At 38.9% G+C, this 25125-nt stretch overlaps 1 protein-coding gene across 5 annotated transcripts in view; it reads left to right on the top strand.

The window, feature by feature from the left end:
* The first annotated feature begins 2679 nt into the window (after nucleotides 1-2679).
* LOC139114250 (rho family-interacting cell polarization regulator 1-like) overlaps nucleotides 2680-25125 on the top strand; it is a 30551-nt gene continuing 8105 nt past the window's right edge. The window contains exons 1-2 of one of the 5 annotated variants that reach the window (XM_070675834.1): nucleotides 17590-17599; nucleotides 18487-18506. In XM_070675834.1, coding sequence (XP_070531935.1) covers nucleotides 18502-18506 — 5 coding nt within the window. In that variant the 5' untranslated portion in view covers nucleotides 17590-17599; nucleotides 18487-18501. Of the gene's footprint in view, nucleotides 2803-17589; nucleotides 17600-18353; nucleotides 18507-25125 lie in introns of those variants that run through there. The other 4 variants (XM_070675832.1, XM_070675831.1, XM_070675830.1 and 1 more) reach the window with 4 other exon arrangements.

The following is a 25125-nucleotide window of genomic DNA, read 5'->3' as shown; positions in this document are numbered from 1 at the left end:
TGCTTTCAGTTTAATATGATGAGGAACTTATATGCCTCTTTAAGAGCAGTCAGATATTTTCTGTCAGCATGGCGAATTGTTTTGTTAAAGGACACATTGAAAAGTTTGATAGACAATATATTAGCACCGATTTAAAATATACATAAGTATGTTAATGCTTGTACAAATCTCTCGAAACCGTATATTTTGAGAAAATTTTAAAATTTCTCAGAAACTGTCTGAAACCTCTTATGTACTCACTCTGATCACGAAACAGCCAAACTGTCTAAATCTTACTTACATTTCATTGCAGAAAATATTCGTAGGTAGTGATTATGGGTACCTCATCCTGTAATTGGGAGTTCGCCTGTTAGATGAAGAAGTGAATACAATTTAAAAAAATAACTAAAATCTACCCTTTACAAATTTCATGCGGCCATTAACCAGGAAATCCGTGGAGAAAACCAGGATTTGCCCAGATAAACAACTTCCATCATTGACTAGTTCCTAGAACTTGACTGGAGAATAACTTAAATATTAAACGTCGCTAAACAAAAAACATACAGCTTCCGAATAACCGCGAAAATGTATGATATCAGAAATCCGCTGATTTGTTTTTCGATAAGAAGGACACGTTCACATTAATATCGGTAACGATAAACTTATTCAGAGTTTTAACGCATCATGTAGAGGATTGCAGGGTTTCTTTATCTGCGCCCACGACCACCGCCTAAATCGCTACTTGTATGTGTGAATCTGTCCTTGCTTGGTTTAGGAGATACGTCCCTTTACCGTGACGAGATACTGGTTGTCAATCTCCTAACAAACAGGTGAGTGTAAAATATTACATTATGTGATCCTCGTGTATTCACGGTAGCACATGTCATACGGCTTTGTCGGGTCTTTGGTGTACACGTCAAAATTAAACGGACATATTTCTGATATGGCATTCAACATTTGATGTGTTTATCTTTTTGATTTAACCCTAGAAAATCTTTGTGTTCGTTTAAAACATCTGGACACTTTACTTTCATTTTACTCTAATCAGAAGTATGCCTCTTGAAGGGCAGTCAGATATATTGTGTAAACTTTGGAAGTTCTGGAGGTCTAGTTAAAGGACAGTTTGAAAGGTTTTGATGGACAATAAATTAGTCACGATAAATGGGACCATACATTGTTTTTTGTCTGCAACGACATCGTGTATGCACAGTGATACAGTCACAATGAAATGATACTGTTTTCTATATTGTTAAAGGATGTGAAGCGATGTTTGGCTTTACACTCAAATGACTGACTCAAACTAAACCGAAAGACAGGGCCCATGAGTATTTCGTTGAAATAGTGTCAGGTACATGTCAGCATCGCATCATCCACAGAGTCTGATTGATATCGATCTTGGAGTGGGATAAGAACAGAGCACAAGTTGTTTCAATGGGCGCATTGCAAAGTTCAACGCGTCTCGCACGAGATAAAAATGATCGCCATTTATTCAGAACTTTAACGCGTCATGCCGAGGATTGCAGGATTCTACGCTTACAATCACTGCCTGAACCTTAGCCTGATTGAAAAAAAAGCCTTTTACCATGTCGAGAAATACAGATTTTCGAACTCAAAACAAACGGGATAGTTTAAAATGCCTCATATGATCTGCATGTATTTATGGTAGCACGTGTCATGCCGTCAACGGATGTTTTTGGCGGGCATTTCGTCGAAACGGACATACTGTTTTATGTGGCATATCTTTCTGATTTAAAACAATCTAAGGACATTTTACTTCAGTTAAATCTGATGGGGAACTTATGTGCCTCCAGAGCAGTCAAATATTTTCTGTGAGCTTGGCAAGTTGATTCGTCTCGTTTAAGGACAGATTGACAAGTTTGATAGGTGATATATAAGCACCGATATAACACATACATAAGTATTAACACGATTGGAACTAATTTGGGATAATTGGATTTTCATATTTTGCAAATTTCTCAAAAGTGTTAGATGCCACATAGCTGAATGTTGCAATATTGCAAATTACTCATAAAAAGAAGTGTATATTGTAGAAAGGAAAGCAGATGAGATAACATTTGTAGATCAAATCGACATTACTTCACCATCCAATTATCCCAAATTAGTTCCAATCGTGTTGTACACAAATCTCTCGAAAGTCGTTTGTTTTGAGAAAGTGTTAAAGTTTCTCTGAAATTGTCTGAAACCTCTTATGTACACACTGTGATCACGGAACAGCTAAACTGTCAAAATCTTACTTACGTTTCATTTGTTAGCGCCGAAATATAAAAACACTGTCTGTATTGATTTTGACTTCCGACGGATACACCCAATGTGTTGTACGTGGAAATGACATGGGTAATTTTGTAAACAACTCAACGCAAAGATGTTTCTTAAACGATGACTCTGTCAAATTAGGCCGAGGTACATATAACTGTGACGTATAAGAGCTACCCTTAATAGATTTTACTCTGCGTGTATCCCGGAAATGACAGGAGAAGAATTTATCCGGGTTTCAAACAAGTTCCAGCATTTGACTAGTTCTTAGAACTTTGCTGAAATAGCTTCCGAGTAGATGCAAAAATGTAAGATGTACGAATAAAGTAGTTTGTTTTGTAAGAAAAGGACACCTTTACATTAATATTGGTAAATGATCAACTTATTCAGAGATTTAAGGTGTTATGTGTGGAGTGCAGAACTTCATCATCTCAGTGTTAGATCATACCTTGAATCTCTGCTGCTCTGTGAATCGGTATGCGCTCCTTTTAGAAAATATGCCCTTTCGCCACGACGAGAAATGCCGGTTATGGATCTGAAAACAAACGGGTGAGTGTACAATTTTACATTGAGTAATCCTCGTGTAGTCAAGGTAGCAAGTGTGCCATAGTCAATCTTTGTCGTTTTTATAAATATACCCTAGTCAGTTTTTCAGATTTTGGCCAACATTTTGATGAAAAACTGTACGAAATGAACTGTGATGTCCGTTTGGTCCAGTATTATCAAAGAAATTACAGAAAAATTCATAAAAATTGGTAAAATGTTGCACTAAAATTTTGGCGCGAAAATATGAACTCTCAAAGGGTTAAGTGCACTGATATGTGTGGAGTAAACATTGGAAGCCATTTCGTCTTGTTAGATGAAAAGTTTTGAAGGTTTCTGTGGGCGATAAATCGGCCACGATAAATTCGGATCTTTCCACAATTTCTGTCTGCAGCGGTATCTTCTATCCATAGTATTAAAGTCAAAAGGTCATAGTATTTTCTTTGTCGTATGTGTATAAGGCGATGTTTGCTTTGCATTTTACTGACCTACTCACACTTTACCGAGAGACTCAACGCCAAAAACTAGACAGAAGTAATTTCTGGTATATATCGTAATCATTATCTCATCCGTATTTAGTTTTGTCTAATTGTGACCCAGAAAGGAGATAGGAGCAACGTTTTGATGATCAATACATGTTTAGATTCGTACTAAGGATAGCAACGTTATCCTCTTAAATAGAGTTAAAGCCCCCACTCAATTATCAGATTTATCTAGTATAAATATTATTTACTTGATAAAATATTCAATAGAAAACAAAAGAATGACCAACTGTTAATGGGCTGTTGACACATTCGCTAATGCGAGAACCAGGGATTGAGAAGGGCGCCTTTAAGGTTTTAGGTCGTTGTGAAATATATTAGTTGTATCAAAATAGTATCAAAATGCGTTCAATGTTTGTCACTGCACGAGGCCAATCCTTTTTAACAACCAGCGTATGAGCCCAACTTAATCTGATGCAGATTAGATAACCAAACTAAGAGCTAGCAGACCCAGGCCGTTTGTTTTATACTGGTATTTTAAATTCAAAATGCAGGCAAATCTTTATCGTTAACACCATCGGAGGTTCCTTTTTCGATCATACAGAAAAGGTGGATTCTGGGTGCGAGTAAGACTGTACATTTTTACAGGTTTTCCTTTACGTGCATTTTACCCTCGCACCTTTATCTTGGTCGGCCAAGATTTAACTGGCTCTAACGAATGAAATCTGGTAATACTTGACCTATTCTACAATGAATTCTGAAAAATCCGTAGTGTCAACCCGGATTTATGCGAGCTCAATACAGTGCAGGCAATAAAACGTAGCGGTGCGGTATGGTATGTGCGTCGGCCTGCGTTCCTCGTCCAAGGTACCTCGACCCGTATCTCAGGAAGGTGGAATGCGTCGACCGATACCGTGATCGACATTGACCTCCAATATCACTGACAATCGTAACCGTGCCCGATACGACGATAAAACGAGTGAGAGCATTCTAGAAATTGGTGTTACAAGGTGGGCTGGAGAGGGACACCTGAAACGTAAGTTCCTGCATTTTGAAGTTGTGTATATCATCTACTCTACTACTAAAAGGCAGTATTTGCTCACATCTTTCTCCATTTACCATATTCTAACATAAATACCGGAGTCTGATCTCGTTCCGCAAATGACTTCCTCATTGACTCAAACTTCAATAATTGGCGCGTAATGGCTTCTGTAGGGTGCGGGAACTCGTTAACATTTCAGTTCTGCTCAGCTCCACCGAGCAACGTTACACCGTGGCCTGTCACCGACTGAACTACGGGCAATCCGAAGTTCGTACTGGAGGACATCATAGAACAGAGATGACACGATTGTCTGCATTCAGATAACATTTGCGACCTTGGTGGCAATGAGAGAGCGTTACATTTGTACGTCCAGGGCAGAAACAAACACGCGAAAGATAGTCCGGTTGCATAAAAGGAAACCTGCAAACTTTACATTGCGCCGTTTCTAAGAGACCACCTGCTTCACAAGTTCGAGTACTGTATTTTCAGCCGCCTTCGGCGCAAAAATGTTCACTTCTTACCGCTCCATAAATTTGAAACTTCCCGAGGCTACAAACTGCCTTTCTCGTCTTCCAAACTGTATGGCTAGTATTCGAATTAAGATACATTTTGATTTCGAGATTTCAAAGTAAAGAATTTTGATGTTAAAGTTATGTAAATGGTGATGTTCTCTCATAAAACCAGTGTACTGATCCACAAGCCGAGGAGGGCTATGCGTACAAAGAGGGGTCCTGTACGCATTTCGTTCGCTTCGAAGTGAGTGGTTCTATTTCCGTTGTGTCACCACTTAACAAGTTAAAGGACAAAAGTCGGCCATTTTACGTGAAGTTTGTGTGATACGAGATACTACTTATATTGTTTGACATGTTGAAAGATACTGGATGAATGGGTGATCATGCATATATTCGACGCCGGTTTTAGACAAATTAAATGAAACCATAGCGAAAATGAATTAATGGTCATGAGCATTAATTCGTTTTGGCCATGGTTTCATATAATTTGTCCAAAACCTGGGTCCAATATATCCATGGTCACCCATTCATTCAGTATCTTTCAACATGTCAAACAATAAGTAGTATCTTGCATCAAACAAAATTCATGAAAAATGGCCGACTTCGTCCCTTTTAGAATCACGCCCAAATCCGTATTTTTGTATGCTGTTTCACGCCTGCTCAATGTAAGTAGACTATTTCACCATGCCTGGTCGGTATTTTGTCGTGTTTTATCTAATCATGCATTTAAGCTTCTGTTATCACGAGTTTGATTTCGTCAGACTCAATCACCTACATTTAATTGCAAATTTTATATCATTTCATTCTTTGTGGCGAAGTTTGCGTCTACAATTTTAATGTTTTTCAATTTTGCTTCACTATTCCAGTGAGGGTGCCGTAGTGCGTCAATTTCCATGAGAGAGAATATCATTGCACTGATGGAATGAGGTTAAAATTAGACAAAGGTAAAACATAAAAGATACTTAATACAAAAGAAGAGTTTTTCAAGTTAAACCACGGATACCATAGAATTTAATAGAAAAAGATATGGACATAATTGTGAGGTAGAATGTGCCTCGACGACGGATATTTGAAGTCTTAAACTATTCCAATTCTTTTCTAATCTATCGCTTGTGGGGGTTCATTTCAAGCTCTTGGTATAAGAAAAATTTTTACCGTCTTAGTTTTTGGAAAATCGATACTTTATTTTTTCTCCACAGAATTACCACAGGAATGGCGGCCAGTTTGAATTTCAGATGTCGGTAAATCTTGAGTAATTTGTTTCTACAGTACCAAAATTTGCACGATGACCCCCCGATTTTTATTCTTGATTTTGAAAGAGAATGGTTGAAAGATTCCTTAAGGAAAGTTTGAATAAAAGTTTAAGTCTTTCGAGGTGTATACTACCTTAATAGGATGACGAACGTCTTGTTCCAAAAATAGAATGACAGTACGTACGTGTAAGAAAGCATGCATTAGATTGTGCGGTCTAACATTGCCTTAGTAACATAAAGCTGAAGATTAAGTTGTCCAGACGTGATGAATTGAAGGATCCCAAGCGTCACCGATGGCGTTTGAAAGTAAAGACTGTTAACCCACCTTTTCTCAAAATTGAATCCCAAAGTTTACTAACCTGCCAAGACTGATATCCAGGGAATACTGATGAGCGCAATAAATGCGGCGCCCAGGGGTATTTTTTTAAACGAGCTGACAAGTTAAAGTAGAAACTCGCACAAAAGTGAAAGAAAAATAAATATACGAATTAAAGGTATTATTTAAACGATAAACCTTCTTAGTCCTTTCTAATGAGTCGGGATTAGCTTTGAGCTAAATCATGAAAACTGAACCATTGTTTGTTCATATGTCTGAGGAGGGTTTTTACTGCAATATGGTCCTATATATCTTCTCAATACATGAACAATAAGTATTCAGTCTTATGTAGATTATTAAGGCTTGTTATTTGTTATATCAAGTCCTGTTAGATCATTACCCGAACGAGGAATTTTTACAGTGTCATCAATGAGCATTTTGTCACTATTCAGTTAGCACTTTCAAGTACTCTAAAAACTCTGTATTTCTACAAAACAAATTATCAAGTAATGTTGCTCTGAACAGCAGTGAAATCTTGAGGGCCAGTTTATAAATTAAACCAATAAATAACTGAGTAACCATCGCTCCAGCAATTTATCAGGATGTTATTAATCCATGAGAAAATTGTCGACATTCCATTTTGTTTCTGCCGATATTTGGGGCATAGCACTTACGTAACGTGATACACATCGATTCCAGGAGTGATAGATACGTCGCAGAATTTAGATGAACAACTAAAGACTTGATAGGTAGATAGCCCCAAAACTGTAGCCAAAAAACGAGGTTTAACTTCTAGATTGTACACAATTGTGAGACCATACACCCTCGAAGCACTTGCTAAAGGTTTTGATCGGGGCAAAAGGACTACATCAAATGGATATGTGTGACTATCGCTGACGCTATATTAATCATTTTCGACAGCTCTAAATACCGAAAGATGACTGTTATCGCCTTACATCGCGTGGGTTGCTCTAGCCTGGGTCAAATCCAGTCTATGTAGAAACTCACCCTGGGGTAAATACACGCCATTACGTTACTCATCACGTTATCGATAGCATCTTCTGTAACTGTTGATATAAGTCAAATTGATAAAACAACACTGCTGAAAATATCGTCTTGAGAGTTAAGGAACTGATAAATATTTAAGATCTTGAAAATGTGTCGTTAGAAGATGCAAGAAATTAGCACATCCTCAGCCTAAATCGTTTTTCTATGTAAGTCTCGTGTCGAATGATTTTAGCGATGTTTTAAGGTAGAATGCGCTTCGGGAACAGATATTCGGACTCTCAAACATTTACAATTCGCTTTGTCTACCACTTGTGGGGGTTCATTTTGAAGCTTGTGGGTGAATAAAGTTGTCATCGAATTATTTTTGTGAAAATCGAAAATTTTATTTTTCCTCCATAGTGTTAACGCGGGGACGGTGGCTATTTCGAATTTCAATTGTCGGTAAATATTATGGGTAATTTGTTTCTGTAGCACCTGATTTTTATTCTTGATTTTCAAGGGGCTGAGTTACTGTATCTGAACGAACTTGAGTAAAAGTTTAAAACCTTCAAGTTTGAGATACGTACCATCTTAAATTCAAAGTCACGGTAGTATGCGCTTCTGGGTCAGATTTTCTGACCCTGGAGTTTTTACAATCTTTTTTCCAGTGAACTGTTCGAGCGCAATCTATCCATTCTGAAGTATTTGGGCCAAATAAAGTTTTATCCGTCCTGTTTACGGGAAAATCGGAAATTTCATTTTCTCCCTAGAGTCAAGTCAGGGAATAGCAACCAGTTTAGTTTTTGAAGGTAAAACCCGCCAGTCGGGGACATATATTAGGACTCTCGAACTTTTTCAATTCTTTTCTGATCTATCACTTGGGGGTTCATTTTAAAGCTCTTAGTGTAGGATTTGTGAAGGAAAATTTTTTCACCGGCTTAGTTTTCGAAAATCGATGTTTTTTCTCCACAGAGTTAACACAGGGATGGCGGCCATTTTGAATTTCAAATATCGGTAAATCTTGTGTAATTTGTTTCTCTGGTATCAAAATTTTCATGGTGACCTCTTATTTTTATGCTTGATTTTGAAAGAGAATCATTCTTTGAGGAAAGTTTGAACAAAAGTTAAGTCTTTCACTTTTGAGGGGCATACTATCTTAATTAAATATCAGCAAGCTTGACAATGACATCTGATTTTTCCTTTCGATTGCTCCTGGAAACACATGATTCAACATGTCCTCGCGGAAAGCGTTAGCGAAAGTTTGCAATTTAGGGTTCAAGGTGTGAGTAACATGTCCCATGACGAAAAAATCAACATGAATATAGCACATGTTGCTAGCAATTTTATGTAAGGTGCTCGCTCACAAAGTTCTTGGTCCATAAATCTTTCCTTGGTTCCTCAACAGGGAAAAGAACTCTGCTTTAGTAAGATTCATTTATACAGGTATAACATAAGAATGCAAGTCCGTGCTAGCTCAACCATGAGCAGCCCCTTCGCCATCGTTGTGCGCCACTTGTCGATATTCTTATAAGAAACCAAACAGCTTTATGTGACCATTGTTTTCGTCAGCAAATTTAATCCTGTTTCGGGATCTCAATTGTCTTGATCGGAACTCTGAAACAGAGGAACCTGTTAAACACACATTCAAAGTCCGCTTGTTCTGCTTCCAGCAGAAATTGTGCTAACGAGCTAACAGGTGTGCTCGCAAATAGCAAACATCGCTGGATGGTACAGGAAGGTGGAGTTTGACATTATGTCAACTATAATGACATCATTTACATACGGACTGATTTTAGTTGTTTTGTGGCACAGAAAACAAACGAAGACAGTTTCATTGTCCTTTGGAAATATTTATCCTGTTCATCTATTATATCTAGCAAAAAATAGCAATCGTTTCGCTCAGCGTCACACATACACACACACCGCACAGTGTTAAAAACCCGATCAATCGTATCGATAGCATCGACCTATTTTCACTCCCCATGACTGAGTCGGATAACCGAAAATGTGTTTTATGGTGTTAAGTCAGGTCGTAAGGTCCCATTAAAGTACTTGTATTTTTACCGAAAATACCGGATTTCGCCAGTCTACACAATACGAGCCCGTGTATTGCCGACGGTGAGAAAAGAAATGAGCTTAATGTTACGGTAATTACAAAGGAACAATTTGCACTTGCCTCCGATCGACTCCCTCCTCCTGTTTGATATCCTTTGTATGTTCAATTTGGAAAGAAATTTTATTTGAAAGATGTTTCATGTAAATCAGAGTCGTTTTGCTTTACTGATAGATAAACAATCTTTGAGCATGGGCAGCAGGAGCGAGATACTTGCTAATCTTGTCTATGCTTACAATAAGGAGAGAAACTCAACTAGAACGATACTGTTACGCCTTCCTAAAAATGTGTTTCGCCGTTTGCTTTGTTTTTCTGTCTTTGGGGTGTGCAACATATGGTTATACAGAGACAGCAGAGCGGCTGTTGACTTGTCGACGGGAGTGCACATCTGCCGAGATAAGCATGGAAGGCCTCGAGCAATGAGACAAGAATACACACACGTGAAAGCTGAGGAACCTATAGTGATCAACATATACAAATAAATAGTCTACTTGCAGGAGGTTTTAATCCGACTTGATTTATGAATTTCCAGACACAAACGACGCGCTGGGTGAGACAACGAGCAAATATCGGGCACTTGAGTCGTTTGCACGCCAAAGGCACATTTACAACCGGAGGCGTTTGAAACGAGTATCCTTTGCGTGTCACTTTTTTGCGAACAGAAATCGTAGAAACATTTTCAGGGTTAAATGATTTGATCTCCACTGAAATTTAACATTGAAAAATTCTGAAAAATATTGCGGATTTGAGGGGGAATTCAAGAATGCATGGATAGCATATACTGGCGCGGCTGCTCTTGTAAGTCGCTGTCGTAAATATGATCATAACGTTAGCGATCAAAGCAATACTTTATAGCGGATATGGCTTTGGCATAATTTCCATGCGATTATTTGCACCATTGATTGTCAAGATGGTGAGAAGCGGCCTCCAATGACTTAAAGACGGCTGTCCGTCAAACCTGTTTCCAAATAAATGCACTGATCAGAAATGCTTATCCGATCACAGTTCCTTCACAGTCCCACCATACACGTGTTGGTGTTGTGAGTAGTAGTAAACTTTCAGAAACATCCTCTCTTGAATTATCATGCCTGATGAACCAAAATATGATTACTCTATATGAAAATACTTTGTACTGCCGTGACTTCGTGTGAAAAAAAAAACTGACCTAAAACTGCCGAAATGCGATTCATACTATTTGCCTTGGTTTAAGATTACGAGACCACGAAAAGATATCACAATTTATGCACCGTCTAGAAGGAAACTGTCGTGTTATGAGACTCACTCGTGAGAAACGTTCATAGATTAGCCGCACCAAGGAACTTATCTAACCGATTCTCCCGATCCAACCTAGCATAATACAATCTGTTAAAACCCAATATGCAATCGTCAAGTTTACATACGTCATCACTCGTAAAAGGGAACACGAACTTCGTTTGTGAACACCAAGAACCGCTCATATTTGTCGTTGTTGTTATTTGGTGTCAGCCGGATGTTACCGATTGAGAATGTTATGCCTGATGCACATTGCGTTTTAATGGTCAGTAGATTGTTTTCATGTATTTTCATACTCGTACACACTACTCATAATGATATCTCATTTTCGGGGGAATTTTTCGAATGACGTGTGTGCTATCTTGGCAGTACATTTTCCGGTCTCAGTCTTCGTGTTACAATAACCCACCAGTATAGGCTATCCGTATGCATACTTGAATCCCCTAAACCCCTCCGGATTTTTGTGATTTTTTTCAATATGATATCTCAATTGAGATCTAATTATTGAATCCTGAAATGTTTCTGCAATTTCTGTTGGCCGAAGAGTTTATTCGTTTCAAACACCTCCCGGTGTAAATTTGCGTTGACGTGCAGACAACTCCAGTGCCCTATATGTTCACTAGTTGTCTCACACAATGCACGACTCTGAACATTCACAAATCAAGTCGGATTTAAACCTCTTGTAAGTCGCGTAGAATATTTTTATCATTTAAAATCGTTCTCATAGAATCAGAGTGCATGCGCAAATCTTTGTTTTACTGCAGACGCTGGCTTCCAACAATTAGGCCGAAGATTTTTAAGAGGTTCTTCAGATTCACCACCAAACCTCATCAAAACCGAAAAGAATTCAGTCCTCGCCCAATGAGAAGTGAAGTGCCAAAATTTAGCATAGACCTAAATTGCCATTCAAAAAGCCGGTTTGTTAAATTTGCTGCTTTTTGGACAATCCCTTTAAACGACTCTGGTAGAGTTAGCTTAATATGGTTGAGATCAGTTGCAAAAATAGTAGCGTTGGGAATTTATGTAGACTTTACGTGTTTTAACCTGTCAGCGTCGTCTATAAACAATCCATTGGAAACTCATCAACCACTTTAGTACTTAAGGAAACGCAAAAATATTTGTCTTGGTGGGTTTTACACAGAAGAGATGAAGTCCAGTGATTATGGTGTATCTCCACATTATCGGCATGTTTGTCTTGTCTGTGTACGTCATGTATTTTCAGAATGTTAAAAGTTGGGAGTCATTTTATCATGCCTCTCATTGAGGTACAATAATTTTTGGGTATGTAATCGTTGTGCTGAACTTCAAAACTTTGCCGCGTAGGCGTATGTAACGTCTACGTGCGATACCAAAGATCAACTTAACGTCAATCAGAATTTGCAATGCAAAATATCTATTGCCCTCAGTTCGGTCCACACTTCGTAGGAATATTTTTGCGACTGATAATTCAGGGAAAAAATTGTAAGAATATTGTTTAGTTTCAGTTTTCAAAGCATTCGAAAAACATGTGCTAGACTATTGAATTGAATTGAATTTATTTCACCAGATAAAAATATACATGTAAAGGAAGTAAACGTTAGCAAATATCTGGTGAGGTCACGGAAATAGTTCGATCAGAACTAGTCTAGTTCGTGACCCGTGACTATGCTTGCTGGTGATCAGCGCAGCGAAACAGTTACCCGGATTCTTCACCATTTTATACTATTCATACAAGTACAAGTCTCTCCCATTTTAAGAGCAAAGAAATAAAATCAATTACGGCGATGCTCTTTACTGACGTCGATGGGTATGCTATCTTGCTGTCTCTGTCAAACGTTGGCCCTCATCCTCGCTAATGGGGTTTAGGGAGCATATGCTTAGTACGCGTCGCGTGTGTTCTACCCGGACCCGTGAAGTAGCTGACAAGTCTCCATGTAAGAAAATCAAATATACAAAGCCATAAATAATAAGTGCACCTGGTACATTTGTTGTAATCATGATTTTAACTCCTCAACTAGCAAAGCCAATCAGTTATGAAACACAGAAACGTAACAGTCACGATTAATTCGATTGATGACCGAACATACGAAGTCACGATTCAATGAATTCTAACAGGCAAAGATCAAACTCAGGGCATTGAGTGTACAGAATAAATACAGCGTGCCTGAGTTAGAGCTAAATGAAAATTGTGGTGACTGGTGAACTACCTATTAGAGATACTGTTCGTTTTTATTTTCTTTCCGTTATCGAGAAATCAGCAAGTTTGCAGAGAGCTGTGTAAACTAGAAAGGCGGGCGTAATCAAATATGCCTCTACCTGTGAACGGAGATTGATTACATGACGACCTGGCCTTTGTGCTAATAATTACTGTCCTTATCCAGTTTATTGTAGTTAAATTTTGGCCTTTAGCCCCTTGTAGCCCGGAGTTAATCATAGTTGCCACATGGTTAATCTGGCATGTTGAGTGGTGTAAACACTGTGGCTGGTGGTCAGATTACATCATATGCCCCGTCAAAATATTACATATGACAGTAAACGGAACTCATTTCTCAACTGTTATCCTTTCAAAGGACGCTTATTATCACTCATCATAGCTGTTGCTGCAAGACTATGGTTGGCAACAGACTACAATTTTCTACGTCACAGATAAATACATAGAATTCGCTCTCTGTGAGGTAAAAGAACTTGGACTTGAGGGCTACGAGGTGTGCATAGAAACGAGGAATGTCAAGGAAAAATACGCAGGCATGCATGCACTAGACAAACAACAAAGATAGACTGACAGACAGATAGACAGAACGATGGATATATTTGAAAGGAAATAGACAGTCAAGCAGATACTGGTCAAAACTACAAGGAAATCAGAGAGAAACAGGGATAATGAAAAGGAACAGGACTAGTGAGAATACAGAAATCCGAATATGCCAATATCTTGTGAAGTCAGCCGCTGGTCAGATGATAAGGTGAATCTGAATTTGGAAGACAGTGACTCATCCCAACAAACAGGTGGACCAGTGACATTCATTTTTCGCCTTCTAATCTTTATTCTCGTTTTATTACCTTATAAAAGGTGAGCAAGGAGTGCATCAGAAAAAATACGACCGGCTCGTTTTGATTTTGTAACCACGGTGCTGAGGTAATAAATGCATCGAATAGATGGTCATGCGCGCAGTAAAATATGGGTTGGGCCTGTTCAGACGCATGATATACGCTCATCAATCATCAAATATGTCTAGATCTCTCTGACATGTTTGTCCAATACCAATCACACAACATGGTCAAAATGTCACATGCTCAATCTTTGTCCAGAATTCCTAGTTACATCTTGTAGTGCTGCTGCTTGACTTTTCTGTTTTGGCCATATCATCATTGGTAACACTGTACGTGACATTCTACACACTAGTCTCATACGGCTATATAATACACAATAGTTCTTATCCAGAGGTGAGGAAGGGCAGGCACGACTGGGATAATGATGAAAAATAGAGAGATCTACGCTGACTAATTGCCTAATTAACTGACAAAGGGCATACTGGTAGACGTGCGGGCAGGCGTTTTTGAAAATAGTAGGTCAAAGACAGCATCACTGTGAAACAAAAAACTTATACCGTTGAAGTCGTCATAATGAACTTTTAGATTTAGGTTTTTTTCCTGACAATTTCAGATGTCTGTACTATCATATTCATCATATCATTAAGGTTAACCATTCGTGTCGGTTAGCAACCTGTTCAATGAAATGGGATAAAATAACTGAATACCGCAATCAACAACTTTGAATCATGAGGAACGTATGGAAAGCGTATAATTGAAAACTTCGTTTGCTGTAACGTTTGTATCTTTTCCGGTATCATCTCCTACTCTAAAGATCACGTTGAATTGCTTAATATTGTCTCTATTCATGTAATGACAGATGTTATAGTCGACAACTGAAATCTACCAAGGAACACTACTCATTGGCAACCCATAATCACACAGAATATATACTGTACAATTGTGTGTTGGCATGCCAGATATTTTGTATTTCAACAAACTTTACATATACAAACAAACAAACAAAAATCGCTGTACTTGTTTCTAATAAAAAGACGAAATAAATAGATAATGCAATGTCATTGACAAGATTTCAAATGTTCTCGATCGTTTCCTTCAATCTGGTTTAGGCTTTCAACGTGCAGTTCGTATTGCAAGGGTCATCGAGTTAAGATATTGATTTTTCGGCATTAGAGTTTTCACTCAAAAGTAAACTATTGAAAATAGCGTATACGTTGCTCAAAAAATGGTTTCCGTACTTGTCAAAGCAACTTTTCCCCTTTAATGTGATTTCTGAGACTTCGCAGACGTTATGATTCTCTGATTCCGGCTTAGCGTGTAACACCCGCCAAGACAAACAACAGTGCGTGACTTCTTTCGATTTACTGACAGCGAGTTCAGACAACTCCTCAAAACTTCGTGCCAGTCCGACCTCATCACGGAAATGAACTATGCTGCCTGTTACTTGTTTAGTCAGAGACGCCACGGAAACGCCGTAAACAAGAAAGAGTAGCTTAATAAAGGTCCATTCTCAATATTTGAAGTATCGATCGACTGTTCTATTTCAACAAACTCTGACCGAGATGCATTTCGGGTAAACTTTGTCACAATCATCGAAAGCCTACTGAAACAATTTGGAAAGGGCTTATTTTGACGCTTGCTGTGATACCGAACCACTACTCTTAGGGCTTCTCCTTTGTTTCCTTTCTAAGGTTCAAGTTTTTCCAAAAGCAGTACAGAAAGTTATCTTAATGAGAGGACAAGGCACTAAGTGTCTCAGTATACTTACTGTGTGCCGCCACTATCGCCAAAGAGTGAGTTATGTTCTCTAACCTCGAAGTATTTATACTTACGTGCTTATCGCACACGTCATGCTGAAAACAAACGAAAATTCGTCATAATTAAAGCTCTCAGACTCAAAGAGTCTTTTTTGTGTCTTTTCCGGTATAATCTTCAACTCCATGTGTTCATAATATGATATCATGGTCGACAACTGAAATCTACCAAGGAATATTACCCATTGGCCACCCATAACCACACAGCATATACCGTACAATTGAGTGTTGGCATGCAAGATAGTTTTATTTTACTTTACACACAACAAGTCACTGTACTTGGTTCAAAAATATAATTAGATTGAAAAATTTTCAAAGTTTCTCGATCACTTCCTTTCAGTCTGTTTAGGCTTTCAGTATGCAGTTTGCATTGCTTTGGTCATCGTGTTAAGATATTGATCCTTCCTCAAGAAGTGGTTTCTGTACTTGTCCAAGCAACTTATTCCTTTTTAATGTGATTTCTGAGACTTCGCAAAATTTGTGATACTCTAATTCCGGCTCGGCTTGTAACACCTACCAAGACAAGCAATCGCGCGTGACTTCTTGTGGTTTACGAACGGCGAGTGCAGACAGCTCTTCAAAACTTCGTGCCAGTCGTTGCCACGATTGTGACCTCATCACGGAAATGAACTGTGACACTTATTACTTGTTTAGTCAGAGACGCCAAGGAAACACTGTAAATAAGAACGAGTGGCTTAATAAAGTTCCATTCGCAATATTTGAAGTATCGATCGACTGTTCTATTCCAACAAACTCTGACCGAAATGTATTTAGGGCCCATTTTGTCACAAACACCGAAATCTATTGTTGAAACAATTTGGAAAGGACTTATTTTGACGCTTGTTGTGATACCGAACCGCTACTCTTGGGGCTTCTTCGTTGTTTCCTTTCTAAGGTTCAAGTTTTTCAAAAGTAGTCAACAAAGTTATATAAGATCATACTGATACAACAAGGCACAAAATGTCACAGTGTGCCCACTGCTACCACTGTTGCTGAAGAGTGACTCATGTCCAAACATCGTTGACATATATATATGTATATATACATACGTGCTTATCGCACACGCCAAGCTAAAAACAAACGAAAATACATCATACTTAAAGCTCTTCGGACTCAGAGTGGCATGCAGGAGCTGATAACATTTTCATGAGTTACAACAAAGTAGACGACAAAAATACCACGTTATTCAAATAAAAGGTTGAGATCTTCCTCGGCTTGTTCGGAATGCAAAACTGCAGCGAAGCTGGGCATCCCATGAACATAGTTGAAGAGTCTCTTATTTCTAATCGTTATGCACCTCTTATGTCTCTTATGAGCTGTGGGCAAGTCCTTCTAAAAACGCGACAAAGTAACCGAAAATGTGCTTCTCTTTGTTTATCCTGCCTCCATTTTTTGTCACATCCACCGACTTTTCCACACGAAAGTTTTGTTTTTCTATAAATCTTGCTAAAACATTAGGGATGTAACATTGTATTAACTGCTCCCTAAAGACTTAAAATTGACCGTACTCACAACCGAGCGCGTAACTCTTGTCTCAACATGTTTAACTGAACCTTGATGGACTGCGTGACAAACCTTGATGGACTGCGTGATAGGTCTCTTGAACTTCTATCTCCACAAACAGCATTGTTCTGATCAACTCATTGTATTGCTCATTTAAAACACAAATACACAGACACAGACACACACAGACACACACAAGAGATAGTAAATCGAATAAGGGGTTTCAAACGTCAGATTTTTATAACTCCTTAATTATCTGCATCTTGGGGTTGCAGGTTTGCTTTCTGGACCAGGTCGACCCGTCGTGAGATGCGAGAGCCTACTTGTCAGACTGGACTGGGTTTTAAAACTTTTAGGTTGTGTTAATGAGATACCGGATACAATAAACAAACACAGTGAGACGAGGATTCGCACAGTGAAACATTTCCGCACTGTGCCGCTCCGATAAGTAGTAGAGCGACAGAAGCTCACGAGAGTAACTACCTCCAAATGGAGAAAGTGTCGTTTTATTTCTTATTTGCGCCTTTACATGCGATTCCCCCCAAGAGGAAACGATGCCATGATGCTACAGACAAGTGGACAATCTGATTTATATCAGATGTAGAGAGGGCGAAGATTCCAGATTTGCTTGTTGGTTGTTGTTCTCGTTATATTGCTGTGAGGCGACTTATCAGTGGTCGCCATCTTTACATCTGACTAAAACCAGATTGGGTGTTCAACAGGTCCGAATATTACCAAACGAAAACGAAGTGAGAAAGTGTCCCCGATTTGAGTTGGACTGTACAAATACCATGTACAAATACCAAATTCTATAACATTTAGTCTTTCTTTGCACGCATATGGCTGGCAACGACTGGAAATTTTAACACCAAAGTCTGTCGAACTTTCGTGATCAACGCATCAAGAGCCTTATTGGTTTTGTGTTGCCTTGGTAGCAAGATCTATTTTGAAAGGAAGGCGTGGTTAATTTCATTTGGCCATTCAAGTGTAGTCTATAGAACAATGAAGGAGACGAAATCAGATAAAAAAGCCTTTCTTGCCAAAAGTGCATCACGTACATGACCAGACAAAATGTGTAAATGTGTTGCGACATGCATGAACATGTCCTGTGTTCAAAGGAATCCGATTATATCAATTAACTAAATGTCTTGTCCGAACCAATCAGAAGAAACCTGGGCTGGGCTCCCGATTTATAGGCTTGTAGATGTAAGACATAGGCTGAGTATGAGTAATGCTTGCATAAGTTTGTCACCTTTAGTTGAATTTTGTTTTGGTTACATGGATATTCATGGTAACAAGTCGGTATATAAGTCGCCGTGATAGTACCGACTGGTATTAGCGTCACTTTCGGAGACTGCAAGAGTATAACATCGATAGCACCATGAGGTTTGTACTTCATTTTTTATGTTCGTACAAAAAATAGCTTTGCTTTCTTTTCAATATCTTGTTCTGATTGATTTAATCTGTCAAATATTTTTCTGGTTTTCGCATACCCGCATTGACTTTTGAAACTTTGGAGTTCATCACTGAAATGAGCGTTTCCGCTGAAACGCTTTTTGTTCTTTCTTCTTCTTTTTGTTAATATTTTCTTTGTTTTTACTTGTTTTACTTTATTTTATTGTGTTTAACCGTATTCCCTTATCACACATAGTGCAGAGTACAAACTTAAAGACGACCACCGTAAACGTTAAACCAAAATCCCTCCACACACCGTGGTTATAATTGCAAAGCGGCAGAGTGACATGTCTACTAATCGCGTTATATTAATTGCCTTACAAATTGATATTTTATGTAAAAATCTTACAACATTTCTCTGTTCAATCAGTCAAAGGCAGCCCTTTCCTTTGCAAATTAGTTTTTAAGGCCGCACTTTGGGACAAGCCTCAATCCGATCACACGGGTCTTCTGCCGCTGGAAGTAATTAAACAAAAGTTTGCGGCGGAATGGAGAACTCGATAAAAAACACGTTTTAAGATCGGTTCTGTGACACAAGTATTTCGGTAGCGAAACAAATATTAGAAATACGCTCCTTTTTACGAACCAGTCACAAAAGTGGTAAGAGCGTCGACGCCGGAGCTACTCTCCGACAACGGAGAGGGAATCGTAGCAGAGTTTCGTAAGATACGATTCTTCTTCAACTCAGGGTTTTTTCTGATACCAGTCTTGAGAACTTTATATTTCGGCTTTTGAAAAATAGTTCCCTTTATTCTTTGGGAAACTTTCCAACAACGCAACTGTCTTGCCAATCACGTGGTTTTTAAGGCATTCCTTTCCAAGAAAATTTTGATTACTTTATAAACTGATCACACGACCAATCTACACGTCAAGATTTTGAATCGAAAGAAAGGCCAAGGGTTATTCGGGTTTAGTTCAAATATGTGAGGCAAACCTCTTTCATTGACCTAGTTCAGTAGGAATTATTTAAAAAGGCTAGATTAAACAGGAATTTTCGTTTAAAAAAGTTTTACTTTTGGTTCCTTGTCTTCGCTGTGACGTATGCAAGCGCGTTGTGCTCTCTTTCGCTTGATCTGCACCCTACTATGTTCGCTTGAAGTGTAAAACTTCATTTGCTTTTTGTTTTCAACAACATTATTGGAAGTATAATGGATCGCGATCTAGTCAATGTGGAACGCTGGGTTTGCGTTTGTACATTGAATCAAATGCTTCGTACGTAATTAAGCAGAATTTTATGGCATAAGGAGAGATCCAATGTCACTAAGGAGGAAATGTTAGCACCTGCTAGCCTATACTGTTGTATTGTAAAATGCATCATGATCGGTTTACATAAGGGACACTTTGAGTATATTTTGTGTGAAATATGCATACCGTCTGATTAGCAAATTGTGAATTCTGATAAGCTTGTATCTACACGGGTATGCTTTGTGTGTCTTTTAATGTTTTTTTCATATTTCATCGAATTTCGTTTCGAAGTATTTTTCTCAGAAGCTCGACTGAAAATCTATCGAAACCAAAAAAGTATTGTTTTTTATCTTCGATAATTAGAGCTTTGTCTTGCTGTAGAATTATTAATATATTATACAAACACAACAGAAAAAGACTACGTATAATATTTATGGTTTTTGCATATTCGTTTTGCAGCATAACATTTTGCACAACGCAGTTAAATTTTCTTTCGCTTTAAGGTAGAACGCACCTCGGGGACAGACATTCGGACTATAGTTATATCAAACTTTTACAATTCTCTTCTGATATACCACATGTGGGGGTTAATTTTAAAGCTCTTGGTGAAAGAAAACTTTTCACCGGCAAAGTTTTTCGAAATTCGAAAATTTTTATTTTTCTCCATAGAGTTAACACAGGGATGGCGGCCATTTTGAATTTCCAATATCGGTAGATCTTGGGTAATTTGTTTCTCTAGTACAAAAATTTGCACGGTGACCCCCTATTTTTATTCTTGATTTTGAAAGAGAGTGATTGAAATATCCCTTGAGGAAAGTTAGAACAAAAGTTTAAGTCTTTCACTTTTGACGGCATACTACCTTAACCTGTGACGTGCATTGCTCCCCAATGCCTCTCAACCGTTGCTATTTAGCCTATACGACTTTGACTATTTTGGATATTTGCATGAGATAAAATTTCTTACTTCTCTTTGTTGAGGATATTTTTAGAAACGAGAAAGTATCCACAGTTATACAATCATCATTTCCACTCTTGTATGAAACATTGAATATCATCGTTGCAGCCAGGAATTTTCAACCAGGGGACACTGTGTCCCATTACTGTTTATTTTGGGGGCAATTAACACATTTTGGGACAAAATGTGTCAGTTGTCAAACAAAACAAAATTCAAGCTACCGGGACCGCGTCGCTATGCTTTTATTTTGTAACAGTTTACCATATCTGCCTCCAATCAGAGCTCAGTCAGACTACAATCACAGCTTGTAAAAGTACGAAAATATAAGCCTCAAAATAATCGTGCAAAACAAAGGCGATCGTCAGTAACATATGTTATTTGCAGACAACACCCATTGAACACAGTCGACTCATGAGTGCGCCCGAGGTGACTCGCAGTGCGCGAGAATGAGGGACAACGGGTTCCGTTTTGGGGGCATTGTCGCAAGTGCGAGTCCTGGCTGCAAACACTAGAATATGATATTAAAAAGTACCCTTGCACATTATTTTCACCACTTTATCACTATGCAGTTATTCCAAAATAATTGCAATTTCGTTCATTTTGAGTTAAATTGAATTGTCTCGAATAGGATGCATCTAGGTTTCGTACAACGGTGCATTAATTCGAAGAAATACTGTGTTTAATGTTAACAGCTACAAAAATATTTCTTCAAATAAGGAGACTAGAAAAAAACAATCCGACTTTTCTGCAAGATATAATGTTATGACCGTGATCAGAAGAACTTTGGTCTGCTTGCGTAAACAAGTCTCGCCGTTGCCATATCGCGCAATCTTGAATCTGTACGCTCAGCGGTCAAGTTCCGTATTCTCCTATCCTTTGAAAAAGCCTTTCTAGCAAAGAAAGACACCCATGTCCGGGCTAATGATATATAGATAAGATATTTCAATAATTTAGTGCGAGACAACTGAGAACTGAAAGGATTATAATGAGGAATAAGAATTAAATTCTTCTCTGTCAAACAGTAAGGTCGATTTAGGATATTGAGGCATGGCGTAATGTGATGTAAATGACGTGATGGATTTGCTGTAGTAGTCAACTGATTTTGGTCAGTGTCCCGGCGCAAGTACAGCCGCTGATGTTACCGCGGCGTATGCCCGTTCAATCTTGCTAAGTAAGCATCATATTTGGCGGTGTCTGGTCTAGTGGAGCGTCTCATTTTTTTCGCGGAGTGCAATATTTTACTAACATTTACCTTTGAAAGCGGACAACTGCAGTGTCGACTAATACACAGTGAAGTAGACTGGTTGATCATCACATTTAGCGTGTCCCGGTCTCCAGCTGGTCGACGCTACAAAACCGTACAGCCAAATCGCATTGATTGACTGTTCAGTGAAGTTCTGAACTCAAAACACAAAGGTGATCTGCCCATACCGTTAACTCAATGTCTCGGAGCAAACAATGGTTTGTATAATTGTCGCTGATTTTCTTCGCTAAGGTGGTATCTCTTTTCTCGACAACTTTTTCTTCACGGTTACCGAAAGAGAGTAACCTCATGCACGAACTTTACCCGATATCTTACGTTCAGTTTACCAGCGCGTACTCAGGAGCGTATCTTTGACAAAGTATAAAGTCGAGTTGTAAAATAACCAGTCACCATGACTCCTTCGGAATGTGAACGGTACTTTTATATCATTGATGGATATTAAATCTCATGACTTTATTCTTCCCTTATAAAAGTTTGTTTTTCAAACGAAAGTAATATGCCATTTTCAGAAGAAGGGACTTGTCAACATGACAAATGTAATTGATGATGAATAAAGCTGTCATCTTTTCTGACAATTTATCAAATTTGATAGATTATAATCCTTATGACCAATAATTTTGTGGAAGAGGTCGTATAGGTTCAAGATCCCGAGTTCTGAAGGAACGACAGGGCGCACGTACAAGACCCAGTAACGCAAACAGCCGCGGCCGACGCGACATAATTGACATATTATATGGGCCGCGCAATGATAGTCGGCGACTTCTCGAGAAACGGTCAGACTGGGAACAGTTGTTATCACTTTATCGAACCCTCGTCGTCCGTTGATAAAACCATTGAAATCGCATATCTTGCTCTGGTCATATTTCCACAATTTATATGCTTTCCTGTCTAATACCAACTCATGTTTCAATGTACTGGAAAGGACTTTAGGAAATCCATTTCCGCTCTCTGTCAGCGTATAGTAGATAACGCCAAGCTCTGAAACGACCCGCTACTTCACGAAGGCACTACATTTTGTTTTTCACGGGGTTTTCTCTTGAGGTAGAGGGCACCTTGGGGACAGATATTCGGACTCTCAAACTTTTAAAATTCTTTTCTAATCTACCACTTGTGGGGGCTCATTTTAAAGCTCTTGGAAAAAGAAAAATTTCCACCGTCTTAGTTTTTCGAACATCCAAAATTAATTTTTTTCTCCATAGAGTTAACACAGGAATGGCGGCCATTTTAAATTTCAAATATAGCAAAATGTTGGATAATTTGTTTCGCTAGCTCCAAAATTTGCACGGTGATTTGATTTGGTAAGAGAATGGCTGAAAGTTTCATTGAGGAAAGTTTGAGCAAAAGTTTAAGTGTTTCATTTCCGAGGCGCATAGTGCCTTAAAGGTATACTGTCACCTGTTCCAATTTTGCCACAGTTACCATGGAAAGAGAAAATCTAACCAATCACAGATTTTAAGCGGGTGACCGCTTTTTAAAAACAGCGCCCTCACCTGGGCATTTTCAATACCAAGGAACGCCTCTTTGACCATATATGGGCATATTTAGATTACAGGTGACTGTATACCTTTAATTACAACTCAGATACTGCACCGATATATATGCGAATACATTATCAATGCGCTGGCGCAAGTTTTTAAAATGCACTTTACGGTCCTCATAAATAAGAAGGCCCGATAAATTTTTAAGCTGGCTTTATGTTTAGAATGATACTTGGACGTGTGGATGGTTAAGGTAGTACGCGCCTGGAAATGGAAAGACTAAAGCTTTCGCTAAAATTTTCAGTCCGCAAAGAAACTTTAAACAAAGTTCTCTTTCTAGTCCAGTTAGAAAAATCAGGGGTCAACTTTGCACTAGAAAAGCAAATTACCAATGGCCGCTATCCCTGTTTTAACTTTGTTGGAAAAATGAAATTTTCGATTTCACAAAAATAAGCCGGTGAAAACTTTAGATACTCCATGAGCCTCAACAAGTGGTAGGCCAAAATAGTATGGTATGAGTTTGAGAGTTAGAATACCTGTCTTCAAGGCACATTCTACCTTAAAGTTCGAGTTCGTCAACGTTGTTACCGCACAAACATTCCTTTCTTCTACAAATTCCCCTGCTGCGTCGTTTGGATAACTGTGAATAATGGAGAAACGACGAATAACAGTATGAGGACGTCCAGTTATTTTTCTATACCGGACGATTAGCGGACGCAATCGAACAACCTACACCGTAATAACTCACAGTGGCTAACCTGGGAAGCCAAGTCTCCCCTGTACAGCGACCACTCCACTTATCGCGTTCACCACACTCACGCGTTTCACATGAAAACAGAGCACAAATCATCGCGTTCACCCAACTCAAACATTCACAAATCACGGACTTGAACCAAGTCTAACCTGTGACCTGCACCAGTATACGTAACAGGGTACTGAGTGACCAGTTATTCATCGGCGCAGGACAGCACCATGGTACAGATTTTTGAAATCTGAAGTACCTCGCTGCAGTTCAAAATATTAAGTTTCAGTCAGATCCATGTGACACTCCTGGCCACCAGGGGGAGCAAAGACTTACACAAGGTCCTCTTAAGTTCACAAAACAGATGATGCAATGGACACATCACCGACACGATGGTTGGACACACGAAACCTGCACGATAGCACCTCAAAGTCTGCAAAAGTGGCACTGGCCAATACCGATACAAAACACGAGTGATTCCTACCACATAAGGATAATAGCGCAGCCAGCGGCAAGATAGGGCCCAAACTATGCAAAAAGCGTAGTAACTTGTGAAACGAATTCACAGAACCGTCACCTCCATGACACGGAAGAATACAAGTTGAAAACTGGAACGATAAAAGCTAATGTCATGGCGACTAGTAAATGGAAGAGTTCAGACATTATCTGCGTAAATAAATGTTGTATTTCCTCCTCACGGTAGTACCCGTATCTGCAGGGGGCTTCTGGCTCAAGAAGGCTGTATGGGGTAAACTCCAAACTTCCGTGGTAACGTTGCAACGAAAGTCGTCGGCCGTCATCTCCCGATTTCCTTGCCAACGTCCGCTTGTAAAATGGGAAAACAATCGCAGACAATTCCTTTGCTTGTCTTTTGCAGGAAATGGGTCGGAAGATTTTTTGGCTTCTTACATTAAATATTCGAAAGA

This window comes from Ptychodera flava, chromosome 16 (genome assembly GCF_041260155.1).
Source record: "Ptychodera flava strain L36383 chromosome 16, AS_Pfla_20210202, whole genome shotgun sequence".
Taxonomy (NCBI): Eukaryota; Metazoa; Hemichordata; class Enteropneusta; family Ptychoderidae; genus Ptychodera; species Ptychodera flava.
Note: the sequence above shows the minus strand (reverse complement) of the source record. Positions and strands in the feature narration are given on the sequence as shown.